This window comes from Dreissena polymorpha, chromosome 6, assembly GCF_020536995.1.
Source record: "Dreissena polymorpha isolate Duluth1 chromosome 6, UMN_Dpol_1.0, whole genome shotgun sequence".
NCBI classification, from domain to species: domain Eukaryota; kingdom Metazoa; phylum Mollusca; class Bivalvia; order Myida; family Dreissenidae; genus Dreissena; species Dreissena polymorpha.
This window is the reverse complement of record NC_068360.1, coordinates 77,353,374-77,367,636: the sequence shown is the minus strand read 5'-3', so window position 1 is coordinate 77,367,636 and position 14,263 is coordinate 77,353,374. Positions and strand designations below refer to the sequence as shown.

Genomic DNA, 14,263 nt, shown 5'->3' with positions numbered 1-14,263 from the left:
ACTTTGTTAAACTTATTGATAGGAAAAGGGAAATGAACTCAAATAAACAATCAATTGGAAATTTTTAATCCAGTAAATGGGAAAAATATATACTTTTTGAGATTGGAACTGGTACCAAATTTTTGCCCCAAATTTGAAACAAGAGGGCCATGATGGCCCTGAATCGCTCACCTGACTAACCAAATACAATCCCAACCCAGATTTCATCAAGATAAACATTCTGATCAAATTTTATAAAGATTGGATGAAAACTGTGACCTCTATTGTCTACACAAGGTTTTTCTATTATTTGACCTAGTTTTTGACCTAGTGACCTAGTTTTTGACCCAATAAATCCCAACCCAGATTTCATCAAGATAAACATTCTGACCAAATTTCATAAAGATCGGATGAAAACTGTGACCTCTACTGTCTACACAAAAAAATTGTTGACGGACACACACACACACATATACGGACGCCGGACATCACACGGTCACATAAGCTCACCATGTCACTTCGTGACAGGTGAGCTAAAAACAAGAGCTGTCACCATGGGATGACTTATGCCTCCTATAAACGCTTGATAGAAGTGATATGAGTTTTTTCCAAACCTAAACGCAGATTTAGAAACCTAAGTTCAAGGTCAAGGTCACAGAGGTCAAAATTTGTGTGCGTATGGAAAGGCTTGTCCATTTACACATGCATACCAAATATGAAGGTTTTATCTCAAGGGACATAGAAGTTATGAGCATTTTTCGAAACCTAAACAGATTTTGAAACCTAAACGCGGACCCTAAGTTCGAGGTAAAGGTCACAGGGATCAAAATTTGTGTGCGTATGGAAAGGCCTTGTCCATATACACATGCATACCAAATATGAAGGTTATAGCTCAAGGGACATAGAAGTTATGAGCTTTTTTTCGAAACCTAAACGCAGATTTTGAAACCTTAACGCGGACCCTAAATTCAAGGTCAAGGTCACAGGGGTCAAAATTTGTATGTGAATGGAAAGCCCTTGTCCATATACACATGCATGCCAAATATGATATTGCTATCTGAAGCAACACAGAAGTTATGAGCATTTTTCGAAACCTAAACGCAAAGTGTGACGGACAGTCCGATCATTATATGCCCTCCTTCAGGGCCATAAAAACTGCTGGATGTTCTGAAACTTTTCTGAAATTTGATTATGGAAGTTTTAAACTTAATATTTGAAACTTTTGGTGGTTTATAACACAAATCCTTATTATACATATATTTAAAATAACATAAAAACTTAAGTTTTATTTAAGATCAGCATTTCTAAAACTTCACCCTGTTTTTTTTCCGCCTGGACCTGATTTTCTTTAAAAAGCAACTTTCTTTAAACAAAAAAATCCATAAAAGTGGAAACTGTAGTAAGTCCCTTATTAGCCAGTGCAAATTGCACAGGCTAATCTTGGATGACACTAAGTCCAGTTTTGTCATAACGAGGCTCAGTTATAGAGAAGCAATGTCTTACCTTAGGTTCAGAAATGTGAGAGCCTGCAGTTGAATGATACACTCTGGGATGGACTTGATGACATTGTGATAGCAGTTCAGTTTCTCCATGGAGATATATGAACACAACTCTTTTGGCAACTCTGACAGGCGATTTTTAGACACATCTGCAAATAAATTATACGGTTACACATAACTTGAAAAATCTGTTTATTCCATTGAACACTTCTGAAAAATGGGGTAGGCATATGGTTGTGTTTATGAAATTCTTAAACATATTTATGGTCATAAATGTTTAAGATTAAATATTTGAAAGTGATGTTGTAATTTTATATTGAATTATCCGATTAATGTGAACAGCCAGTGATTTTTTTGCTTTTTTTTCTTACAGCCTGTGCCTTTTGGATAGAGAAAATTAGTGCGATAAACCATGAAATTGGGAAAAATAGCGCGATAAACCATGAAATTGGGAAACATTATAAATATGATTATAAGAACAGAATTAAAATTATTAAAGTATGTTTGACAGCATTTTTATATTATAAAGTACAAATTTAATGTGTTTTTACAATGAAGACAATGTTAAGTTAATATCCTTCCACATTCATATTGAACTTGCAATAATCTATATAGATTCTTAAATATACCATTTAATCATACAGTAACCTCTTTAACAGTAGGAATTTAATTCAGTATTCTTTTAAATAAAATATCATATGGTGAAAGCATTAACAAATATTTATAAAAAAAAACGCTTTTGTGGTCTTGCTATGTTAATGATGTATTATATGGAGTTAAAATTATTTATTTCATTTCTTTACCTTTCAACAACTTGCACTTCAATGCTATTTCAGTAAACTGTAAAGCGTGACAAACATAATAAAGCAGAATATGCATATGAATCTGATTTTACACAGATCCACTAATATATAAATCATATCATGTTTGTCTCTTTCCATTTTCGAACGATACTCATGTTAAATGCATTAACTTTGTGAGTAACGGTAGACTAATTCCAATTTCCCAACACTGATTTCCGTGATGCACATTCACTGTGAAGATTTGTAATAAATATTTGTTGTTTTTATCTCAAACGTTATATTTTGCGTTAATTGACAAACGCATTAAATTATTCCGTAATAACCACATGATATCCATTGTTAATTTGAATGTTATTTATCATTTTCGCCGCTCATCGCAAATTTCTCGTCTGCTTGCCGCCATCTTGGGCGTGTGTAAAAACAGGCGTTTACAATCGGGATACATCGACTATCGTCGGTATCCTCCGCAATATAGAGAGAGATGTGGATAGCAACGTAAAATCGTATTCGGCTAAATTCGCGAAAAATACGTAATACTTGCTTCCAAGTGCACACACATTGAAACGTGTTATACTTTGCCCACAGTTGTCGCGCATGAACTTGTGACACACAGAGCTGTAGATCCTTTCGAATGGCCCAAAACAACCAACATCTAGAGGCTGCAAAACATGGCTCGTGTGTGCTGGCAGAACAAACAGGATTATGTTCTGTGACTTGGCCCAATCAATCAACCCCAAATTAATGTGAGATTTATGGCCATCATAGAGAATCAGAACAGGATTGTCCAGACAACGTTCAGGTAAGTATTTTAGCAGGTGTTGCTCAAGGTACCTTTTGAACACAGCACTATTACTCCACCCGGACTCAGTGACTGTACCATCAACTCCATGACCACCACCATCTAATAATTCTGACTTCATCCGTAACCCTGGAAATACAAAGAATGGTGGAACACTGTTACCCATGGCATTTCCGCAACCAATGACTGTGATGAGGGTTCTTGAACCAGATGTGACTGCTTGTGGCTGAGATTCGCAGCTTGCAACCACTGAAGGGGGTTTATGGGAAGTGGACAAACCTTTCTCATCAACATTGTATATCCGTTCTGGCTTATGCTTTAGATCATACTTGTCCATGATGTTGCCCAGTTCAGTATAATATACTGACACGGATTCCTTGTTGGTGGCTTTGGCACGTTGAATCTCAAGCCCACGAGGCTTCAACACTTTCAGCTCTGGCCATCGTTTCATAAACAGCCTGAACCACTTAAGTGTGAACGGATGCTCCTTGTCCCGTTTTCCAAGAAATATCGCATATTCACTGGCCATGTCAACAACTTCTGCCCGACTGTAACCATATCCACAGCTTGCCATTAATTTTAGATGGTCTGTCAAGTGTGCCTCTTCCTCCTGAGATAATGTAGGTGGTGGTCCAGAATGTGTTGCCTCCGGATTTACTCTGCCATTCAACCTGTGTCGCAGTGAGGCTTCTGGGATGCCATACTCTCTGGCAGTGGTTCTAATATGGGCCCCTGTCAGCAACACCTTTTCATAGGCTGTGTTAATGGAAGTAGGTGAATAGCACCTGTACTTCTTTTGTGGGACCTACAAATAGTAATAAATGAAAATAAGTAATAAACCTGACATGCAATTACCAACATGAACACTTGCTAGTTACAATTTTATTTAGCATAACAAAAAAAATATCCGGACTTCATATCGCATTTAACGCGTACACCTTTTCCAGAGTGAAAATTAGTCTATTTATACGATGTTCTGTCACATGACAGTCACGTGACTTGTGAATGAAAATAGTGAGCTTTTGCAGACGATACGGATGCATTTTCCAACGGTCTTATTTGCAAAGAAAATTTGTAGTAAATTGTTCAAAAGTTTTGCATTACGTAAAATACACAAAAATACATTAATTTTAAACCAATCAACCATAACTAACCTTTGAACCAGCTATTTTCCACATTACTATGAACAGCTCTAGCAAAATCGTTGTAGCGTAAAGTCTGATAGTGTATGACGTCAACGGATGTCGCTTATGTATCAAACAGAGGCAAAACAAAAATGGCGTCGAAATAGGGCAGCGTCATTTCGGGTCACTCGACGATATGTGTCAACTTGGAGAATGACTAATTTGCATTTTAATTGACCGATCCTACCAAGGTTTATTCCATATTGTTTGCTATGTATGATAAACACGTGATCTTAATAGAATGCACAATTAAGACATAATGTCTTTGTGCAGTGTGTATTACCATCAAATTTTAAATTCATAAGAGTTCCGACGAAAACTGAATTAAAAACAATAAAAAATAATGACCTGCTGAGATTGTGTCAACCAAATCGTATTTTGCTGACATTTTAGGGTATTCACGTAATTTCCTACAAGAGAGCAGTATTTCGCCCGTGTGTTGGGCATCCTCAAATACACGTTCAATGGGTTTTGAAAGAGATGTCGGACTCTGAGATCCTCCACCATGATAAGTAGTCGCCATTTCTGGAATCATTGTATCTCATTGCGCATGCTCAGTGATAAATAAGAATTTTGTTTGTTATAAAAATCGCGCGTCAGGTGAAACGCTACTTATATTTCAAGAGGTATAATTACTAGCGTCGATCGACTCACAATTATTTTGCTTCAGCTTATTACATTATGTCATCTTAATTTCTGTTGTTGTTTTTTTAATATGATATTTTATTAATGTTGTCAGAATAACATTAGGTAAAGAGAAACGGAAACGTTGTTGTGTGGTAATTTACGCAACATTGGCATCACAAAACAGGGATCGCAAAATCAAGCGCCATGTTTAACATCTATATCTTCATTTACATCGTAAGTCGCTGCAATCACACATGATTATTATGCGACGGGATATTAACCATACACACCTTTCTACTTATTATGAAAACATGTAAAATAAAGGTTTACATAAACGCGCTGTCGGAAAACTATCGTAGAGACGGTGTTTTGACAGTGTCCAGACATACAAAGAAACGCTAGTATTGGGGCAACATAAATACGCTGTCTGGACAATGTCAATAAGCAAAATGAGGAAGATGTCGGGACTACATAAATACGCTCCTCGGGGCACTAATTTTTGACTTTGAATAAATTATGAGCACCGAATCTCACAACTTGTCGGTACGTTTGATGCTCAGGCATGCTTAATTGTTTGTTTAACCCATTTAAGCCTAGTGGACTCTTTCATCCTTCTAAATTGGTTCAATTTATTTCGAAAATTATGGATGTCTAGTATATTTTTTTTCTATATTTAGAATATTTCATACATAAATTTCTTTGAGCAAACAGCGCAGACCCTGATGAGACGCCGCATCATGCGGCGTCTCATCTGGGTCTACGCTGTTTGCCATGGCCTTTTTTTTCTAGACGCTAGGCATAAATGGATTAAGGATGTAGCAGTTACAACATCGGTAGGTGAACTCGATATTATATCACCTTGGTTTAATACGCGCTTAACTATTGTAGTTAATATATATATACAAGACTGTACTTAAAAAAATAAATTGATCACCGTGTCTATATCTAAAGTTTGAAAATTTTAATCACATGTACCTCAAACGAGTCTATTAAAAGTCGTTTTGGTGATATGCGACTCGTACTTAATTAATGTTAGAATATACGCGCACATTAAAACCGCAGAAGGCTGATTTTACACTATACACGAAATTTCTGACCTCAGTATTTGACAATTATTTACAAATCATCCCACACACGTTAGTTGGTTCATACCGCTTCCCAATGGAATTCAAAAGGTCCATTCGCTGGTTTCGAATAGGTTTCAATTCAAACCTTTGAAGATGGATCAATTGAATGCGATCGTAACACTGCGCTCACTTTTTTGGCCTACTTTCTTTACAAAAAGTTTCGGCAATTAAAATGCTGTTCGCCTTTTACAAGTTTATTTAATTCGGTTGAACTATTTGTACGATTATACAAGCGTGAACATGATTAATAGATTTTAACTTAGTGAAGATATGATAATTCAATTTCTTATTTAATCATTCTGCCTCATATACGTGTCTTTTTTCATAAAACAGGGATCGTCAGCATTTAAACCAATAACGCATAACATATAATTGCAGCAGGTGCTAGAACTCTTATGCTAGATATATTTTTTACATTTAATGGCAAAATGTCGAAACGTGTAAAAACGTTTTCGTTTACACGAACAAAAGTGTCTTACACATAACATTTTCGGATTTATTCCTTTGTGATGTGATACTTAACTACCATCGTCATGACGTCGAACAAGCATCGTGTTTTGACGAGTCATTACGAAAACGATTACTCGAGGCACGACGACAAGAATTACTACTTCTCGGACAATCGTAACTATGACGCTATGCGCGACGCTATGGAGAAGTTCCGACGAAATCCCGCCAAGTACGAGTCGGAGAGTCGCCGGGAGACCTCGAGACAGAGCAGTCACTACGAGTCAACCAAGCGTTCCGGGCCTGTAGAAGTCGTCATGGAACATTGGTTAGTACGGATCAATGGCCTTTGTCGGCTCAAGTACTAATTAAAAGTACCCGGGTACTCTAAAGTATACAACAAAGTACCAGTGGCACGGAAAATACGCTTAAAGGCACCGGCCATTCTCCGGGGTACTTTTTAGTATATTTTCCGTACCCCGATTTCGTTGTAGTATACTCTTAAATAGTGCCTGTGCCGACAATGACCAATCGATCGTTTGCATTATGCTTATCCTTTGACGTCTCTCTCAAAATAAGCCAGATAATTTTTTATGTTTAAATTGTCATGACTAATAACTGGAATGGTATTCGCACTGACCGGCATCACACATTGTATGATAATATATATCTGAAGAGATATTCCTCACCCACATGTGGAGGTCATCTCATTGTTGAATTTTAAGTGTAAATGATATGATTGGCCAAAACTAGATCCACATTTACGAGGATCATGTATATACGTAAATTTATATATGTATTTCACTGTTGCTTAGTAAAAAGAGATCCCGTCTTTTTAAACTTCGCGTGTCAAGTTTTAGTTTTGATAAATTTTGAAGACGGAAAATCTCAAAGCACCAACTCAGTTAGTTAATTTAAGTATTTATACTCCCTTCCTTTTAATCTGTCACTTGTACATCGTCTTAGGACCATGTTGTTTCTTTGTTGTCAGACAAAAATTCAGCAGTAATTTGAGTTTGAGCGGCGCCCTGTAATCGGGTTTTAATGCATGTGCGTGAAGTATTTCCAAGATTAGCACGTGCACTCCGCATATGCATTAAGCCCGGTTTTTCTCAGAGCGAGGCTAATTTGTTGTTGACAGGACCCTAGACTCAATAACAAACTTCAGTGAACATGTGTAAAAGAAGGAGCTTAATGCGGTATGAAGAATAGGATATCAGTGTCCACAGCTGTAAAAAGAATTATGTTTTGTTACAAATGTGTAAATTAATGGTCATGAAAACTAAACAAAATTTAAAATGTTATGAATACAAGTCGAGTTAGAAAGAATATGATATCAGTGTTCACAAATGTGATGACTGTCACCATGTTGTAAAATCGAGGGCTGAACGGAAAACTGTTGTATCTCCTTCTAAATTTTAATATGAGTTACAACAGTTTTCCGTTCAGCCCTCGAAATGTATATTAACGAAAAAATATTATTGCTTCTTTCATAGGAGCGGATGCAGCAACCAAAGTCATGCAGACAATATTAGACTGGCAATCGAAGACAATTTCCGATCAGTAAACATAAAGGAATTTATTGGAAGAATTGGTAAACCTTGTTGTCTAAGTGGTGTCATATGTTTCATTGTTACAACAAGTACTTTAACATGATAATTTTATAATTGCAAATAAAGCAAAGAGGTAAATGATATGTTCAAATTAATATCTATAAGCAATATGCTTTTCAATGTGTTTATTTGTGAACAATACCGTATTCACTGTCATTTGTTTTGATTTAAACCAATGATAAAACAAATAAAGCGTAGCAAATATTAACTTCTATACGAAATATTCAGTGTGAATGATTTCAGTTATTTTTAAATACACAAATCAATTTCAGATTCGTTCGAACTGTTTGTGAATGGAAAAATCGTCTACTCTCGAATCATGCAGGGCGGATATCCGTACGAAGAGGAGGTAACGGCACTTGTGATACAGCTAGTCCAGCGACTAGGGGTATCGGGTCCGTTAGCACAGCTGACATATTCACACTACGTCTGTTCGGCCTGATGCTATATCCGTCCTTAGTTTGATTGGCATGGTTCCGTAGGCCCTGTTAACATCTTTACCCTAGTTCCGCTAGCCCCTGACAACACGTTCACTCTGGGCCCTTTTCCGTGGTGCTGTTTGGACTGGGTCGATTCGCCCTGATAGCTGTTCCGCCATCATAAGACTTTCCCCCTGGGTCCGTTCATCCTGGGTATGTTACGCCTGTGTCCGTTCACCCTGATAACATGTTTTCTCTGGCCCGTGAATACTAATAACATTTTCGCCCGTGGTCCGTTCGCACAAGGTCATTTCGTAAAGGGTCCGTTTGCCCTGATAACTTCTTTACTCTGGGTACACTGAGAAAAATCTCACCATAGACACGTTAACCCTTATAAAATCTATACATACTATTCCCTCAGAGTCCGTTCTCCATGATAACACAGGCGCAATGGGTGCGCCCCACCCCCTGATAACATATTCGCTCCGAGTCCATTTGCCCTACCACATGTCCGCCTTGGGTCGGTTCGCCCAGTTAACGTTTTCTTTACGCGCCATTCTGATAAGTTTACGTTTCTCGCGGGTTGGTTTTCCGTGATATCTGCCCTAGGAGCGTTCGTCCTGTTAAATATGAGCCTCGCTGTGGAAAAAGTGGGATTAATGCATGTGCGTATAGTGTCTTCCCAGATAAGCCTGTGTAGTCTGCGCAGGCTAATCAATGACGACATTTTTCGCTTATATGGTAGTTTTTGTTTAAATGAAGTCACTTCATAGCGAAAATCCAGTTAAGGTAGGAAAGTGTAGCCCATGATAAGCCCGTGCGGGCTTCACATGCTAATTTGGGAAAACACTATTCGCACTCGCATTAAGTCATGTTTTTACAGAGCGCGACTCATATCAAGTACTTATCAGCTAATATTCTTAGCAATTCTGACCATGACCATGTCCTAATTTATATCGTCGATACATGATTGTGACAGGGCTAATATGAAAGTATTTATGTTTTCAACGCTTGAGATATTCTTAGATGCAAACATATGCATGTAACATTCATACTGTATGTAAAGAAACAACTCATAAATTTTGTTGGCCAAAAAGGTTAAACCTGAATGTTGAGTAACATAACTTTATTCCCTGTATTTGACTTTTTATTGATTCATCCGTCTATTCATAGATAGTAAATAGCTGACCACTGGCATTCCGTATTTGATTAAACTTTAAAGAAGCAACACGCAATACTTCTCGAGTTAATATCGCGCCTTTATCATAAGTGATTAACGAAACCAGTTGTCATAACAGATAGCATGAACAGCTACAAAACATAACATGTTGCACTCTTTTTTCAGGTCCTGGATGCAATATGGAGAGCCCAACACGGCAAAGAAATCTATCAAATCGACAGATACGGGGGTTCTCCCGCGTGTACGTTATTGTAAATATGGACCAAAGTGCAACCAACAACTGTTAAATTGCGAAAATGTGTGTTCATGCGGTCTGTTATATAGTTTTCTGAGAGCAACACAATGTAAACATTTATGTTGAACTCCAATTTGTTGGCTTGAGCCATAGTTTATTGGCGTCATGAAGCTTTATCAAACATTCGTTCATTGGTTGAATTTTCCAATGCGAAGTGAAACACCGTTTTCAAGAGGAGTATAACTCGCCTTAAGTACAGTCAAGCAAGTCTGTTCAATATGTTCGCTGCCTTCTAATGAGACGACGAAACCTTGCGTGACTAAACAGCGGACAAGGTCCTGATCAGACTGCGCCGCAAATGCGAAAACGATGGCCGCATATGGCTGCCAGGCATAAGACCCATTTTCACACGACGCGGCGAATATGACTTTTGAGCGTTTTACTGTGCAAGCCTTTTCTTTGACTGTACAATCGAATTGCGCTGTTTAGGAGAATACGTGGTCAACGCATATGAAATCATGCCAGTAAAGCACATTTCGATTTTAAAAGCAATGCACATTTTGGAAAATAAAAATGTTTTTATTTTGCGTTAAAAGCAAGTTTTAAAAAGACATGACGTTCCACAACACAACGTGTAATAAAAAACCTGAGAGACCTAAGGAAGGCTAGTTTTTTAAAATATGATATGACATGATCATTAACTCGTTTAAGATCTTATTTGTCTGAAACCCGTACACACATTAAAAACTGAACTAAATTGCACGTTGATTTGCAACCGAGTGTGTTTTCATTCTTAAACAATATTTTTCTAGCACATTGGAATATTTACTCGGTATGTAATTATTCGCATATATTCTGAAAACATTGAGGCGAGTTAATGATTTAAGTGTAAATTCGTATATCTTTTCATGACTGGTCAAATAAAACTTCGTTTCACGAGCGGCTCGGCGTGATCAGTTTACCATGTATTCAACTCATGGAGTAAGTGGTTTTATTTTATTATTATTTTTTAAAATTTTAATGGCGACTAAAAAAATATGTAGAACTGTTTGTTCGAATAGATACACACGTGCCGGCTCCCTTATTTTTTTAAAGCACTGTTATGTACTGATATTATGATGTACACACTGTATGTTTCTTAACTGCTTAAACAAGAAAGAATACACGCACATACATAAAATAAAATTGTATTTATTTATTTGCAAAAATGAAAGTATGTTAAAGCTGCTGAGTCTGTAAAATAATAACCTTATTTTGCTAATAAACGCAAACTTGTAGAAAGTCGACAACGACAAAAATTCTTTATAATCACTAAAACCAAAAATTAAAAAAAATAAATATAACAACAACTATCTAGATACTAGACTTGCGACACCTTAAGGGTTTCGCGGGATGGAATGAGTGGGGCGATCATATACAATTTTCAGCTTCCGGAAGCAAGGACCCTCTGGACGTGAAACACCAGCTTTCCAACACTATATGATTCCAGTTCCAAAGCACATATTGCATTAGTTCAATGAGAAGAACATAAAACGGCATATTCACAAATCTCTGAAAAACAAACAGTGCTAAAAAATATTTTAAGTAGTCATTTACTTTTTAATTGATTATGTCCTCTGATTGTTGCATTTTTAATTTAAATATGTGTTCCTATATGCATTTATTGTTGTATTGACTTAAAAAACTAAAATGGATGCCCATTCTTAGTTTGCTGTCTTAGTCTACCCTAAAATTATACATGTTTTTTGCATAATTGAATTATCAAAAACTGCATACTTTTAAAGGCATTGTCAGAGTTATTTGGTTAAGTTAGAGATAAACTAAAGCAAATATATTAATTTTTCTTAAAATGAATCATCCTCTGAAGCCCCCACTGGGATTCAAACCCAGATCTCTTTCCTCTAGGAAGGAAAGTATTCTATCTTGAAATACAAGGGCAAGTAAGAGGACAATTTGCAATTTTAAACCTATAAACATATAAACTTAATTTTTCACATGACTTTAGAAACAAAACAGACATCTCTGAATCTGAAATACATTACAATTACAATTCAGGTTTTTAGTATTGTGCATTGTACATGAATGTTTAAGTATTGTATTTATCAATGGCACACAGAAATGCCTAAAGATGCGTAAAATACCAGTATTCAAATCTGAAAATATCCCATGTGTTTGTTTTACTCTGTAAGTATTCCTATTTTATTTCAATAAAGCAGTTTTTTCCTTCTGAAAATTTAACTAAATGTCAGTTATGCTACTTTTTACATTCAGCAAATGACATGTGTCCGTACTGTCAATTTAGAAAATTTGGTAAAAACATTATTTTTACCAAAAAGGTAGACTTAATATTATCAAACAGTTGATGTATGTCACCTTAATAAAAAACACAAAAATGGGAAAGAAATAAAATGTATAAAAATGTCAGTTACATGACTTATACCATTAAGTAGAAAATATAGCTTTGATACTTTAGGATAAGAGTAGACCTTAACACAAATAGGATAAGAGTAGACCTGAACACAAAACTTAACCAAATTTTCAATTTTCAGACTATAAAAGGGGGCATTATTCTGTCAAAAAACAGAAAAAAATGAGTACGAAAAAAATGTGTGTACGAAAACAATTGGGTAAGAAAAAATTATGCCGAAAACAATATATGCTGAAATAGCTTGGGGTCTTGACCACCAAAACGGCTTGGATTTTAATAATGATGAAATAACTCAGGGTCATGACCACCAAACTGGCTTAGAATTAAATTATGCTGAAATAGCTCAGGATTCTGACCACCAACCTGGCTTGGATTTTATTATGCTGAAAAAGTTAGTTGTCTTGACCACCAAACTGGCTTGGATTTTAATTATGCTGAAATAGCTCCGGATCTTTACCACCAAACTGGCTTGGATTTGAATTATGCTCATAGTTCGGGTTCTTGACCACCAAACTGGCTTGCATTTTAATTATGCTGAAATAGCTCAGGATCTTGACCACCAAACTGGCTTGGATTTTAAGTATGCTTAAATAGTTCAGGATCTTCACCACTAAACTGACTTGGATTTTAAATATGCTAAAATAGCTCAGGGTCTCCCCCACGAAACTAGCTAGGATTTTAATTATGCTGAAAAAGCTTGGGGTCTTCAACACCAAACTGTCCTGGATTTTAATTATACTGAAATAGTTCAGGATCTTGAACACTAAACTAACTTTGATTTTTATTATGCTGAAATAGCTCGGGGTCTCCGCCACCAAACTGGCTTGGATTTTAATTATGGTTAAAAAGCTCGGGGTCTTTACCACAAAAATGGCTTGAATTTTAATTATGCTAAAAAAGCTCGGGGTCTTGACCATCAAACTGGCTTGGATTTTAATTATACCGAAATAGTTCAGAATCTTGACCACTAAACTGACTTGGATTTTAATTATGCTCGAATAGCTCGGGGTCTCTGCCACCAAACTGGCTTGGATTTTAATTATGGTGAGAAAGCTTCGGTCTTGACCACAAAAATTGCTTGGATTTTAATTATGCTGAAATAGCTTGGGATCTTTACCAGTGGGCGGGGCCCTGGGGTGGGTAATGTGAACATGGATGGTCGAGATAGACTGTGTTGTCATAAGAAATCTTTAGAATTATTTTGAAGTCAATTGGTGAAAAATGGTGCGTCAGAGGCCGACGCGTATTCCCACGCCGCATGTTTGACCCAGGGGGCGCCCCAGGGTTGGTAATGCGGCCATGCATGGTTGAGATTGACCGAATTGTCATAAGAGATTTCGAGTGCTTGACAGGTTAATGTAAGCCATCATGGAGAGGGAGGTTTATGTGGGTTGGTGGTAATTTAAAAGATGAACTTTCAAAAATAATTATTAAAAAAAATTGGGGGGGGGATTCTGGGGTGGGGCATGGGGGATAGTTTGGGTGCAGTGCATTGTGGTATGTCAGGTAAGTGTTGTTTTGTCAAAGTATGAATCAAATGTGATCATAAATAAAGAAGTTATGGCAATTTAAGCAAAATGTTCAATTATCTAAGTATAAAAGGGGCAATAATTCTGTCAAATGCTTGATACAGTTGTCTGTTCTTGTTAATAGATTGGGATCATGTTGGTTAAGAAGTATGCAAAATATGAAAGCAATATGTCAAAAGACATAGAAAATATTTGAGGTGGTATGCAAACTTTTACATAGATTTATCAATTATATATGCATATTCTAAGTATAAAAGGGCAATAATTCTGTCAAAATGCTTGATACAGTTGTCTGCTCTTGTTTATAGATTGGGATCATGTTGGTAATGAAGTATGCAAAATATGAAAGCAATATGTCAAAGGACATAGAAAATATTTGAGGTGGTATGGAAAC

At 36.6% G+C, this 14,263-nt stretch overlaps 2 protein-coding genes across 2 annotated transcripts in view; one reads left to right on the top strand and one right to left on the bottom strand.

Moving 5' to 3' along the window:
• LOC127834771 (serine-rich adhesin for platelets-like) overlaps nt 1-4,803 on the bottom strand; it is a 61,065-nt gene extending 56,262 nt beyond the window's left edge. The window contains exons 1-2 of the mRNA XM_052360800.1: nt 4,613-4,803; nt 1,483-1,627 (exon numbers count right to left, since the gene is read on the bottom strand). Coding sequence (XP_052216760.1) covers nt 1,483-1,627; nt 4,613-4,799 — 332 coding nt within the window. The 5' untranslated portion in view covers nt 4,800-4,803. The remainder of the gene's footprint in view (nt 1-1,482; nt 1,628-4,612) is intronic.
• Nucleotides 4,804-6,551: 1,748 nt separating this feature from the next.
• Nucleotides 6,552-9,951, top strand: LOC127835829 (migration and invasion enhancer 1-like). The gene is made up of 4 exons (XM_052362260.1): nt 6,552-6,793; nt 7,962-8,059; nt 8,351-8,427; nt 9,843-9,951. Exons 1-4 carry the CDS (start codon nt 6,552-6,554, stop codon nt 9,930-9,932), a joined length of 507 nt encoding a protein of 168 aa, XP_052218220.1. The 3' UTR covers nt 9,933-9,951.
• The last annotated feature ends 4,312 nt before the right edge of the window (nt 9,952-14,263 follow it).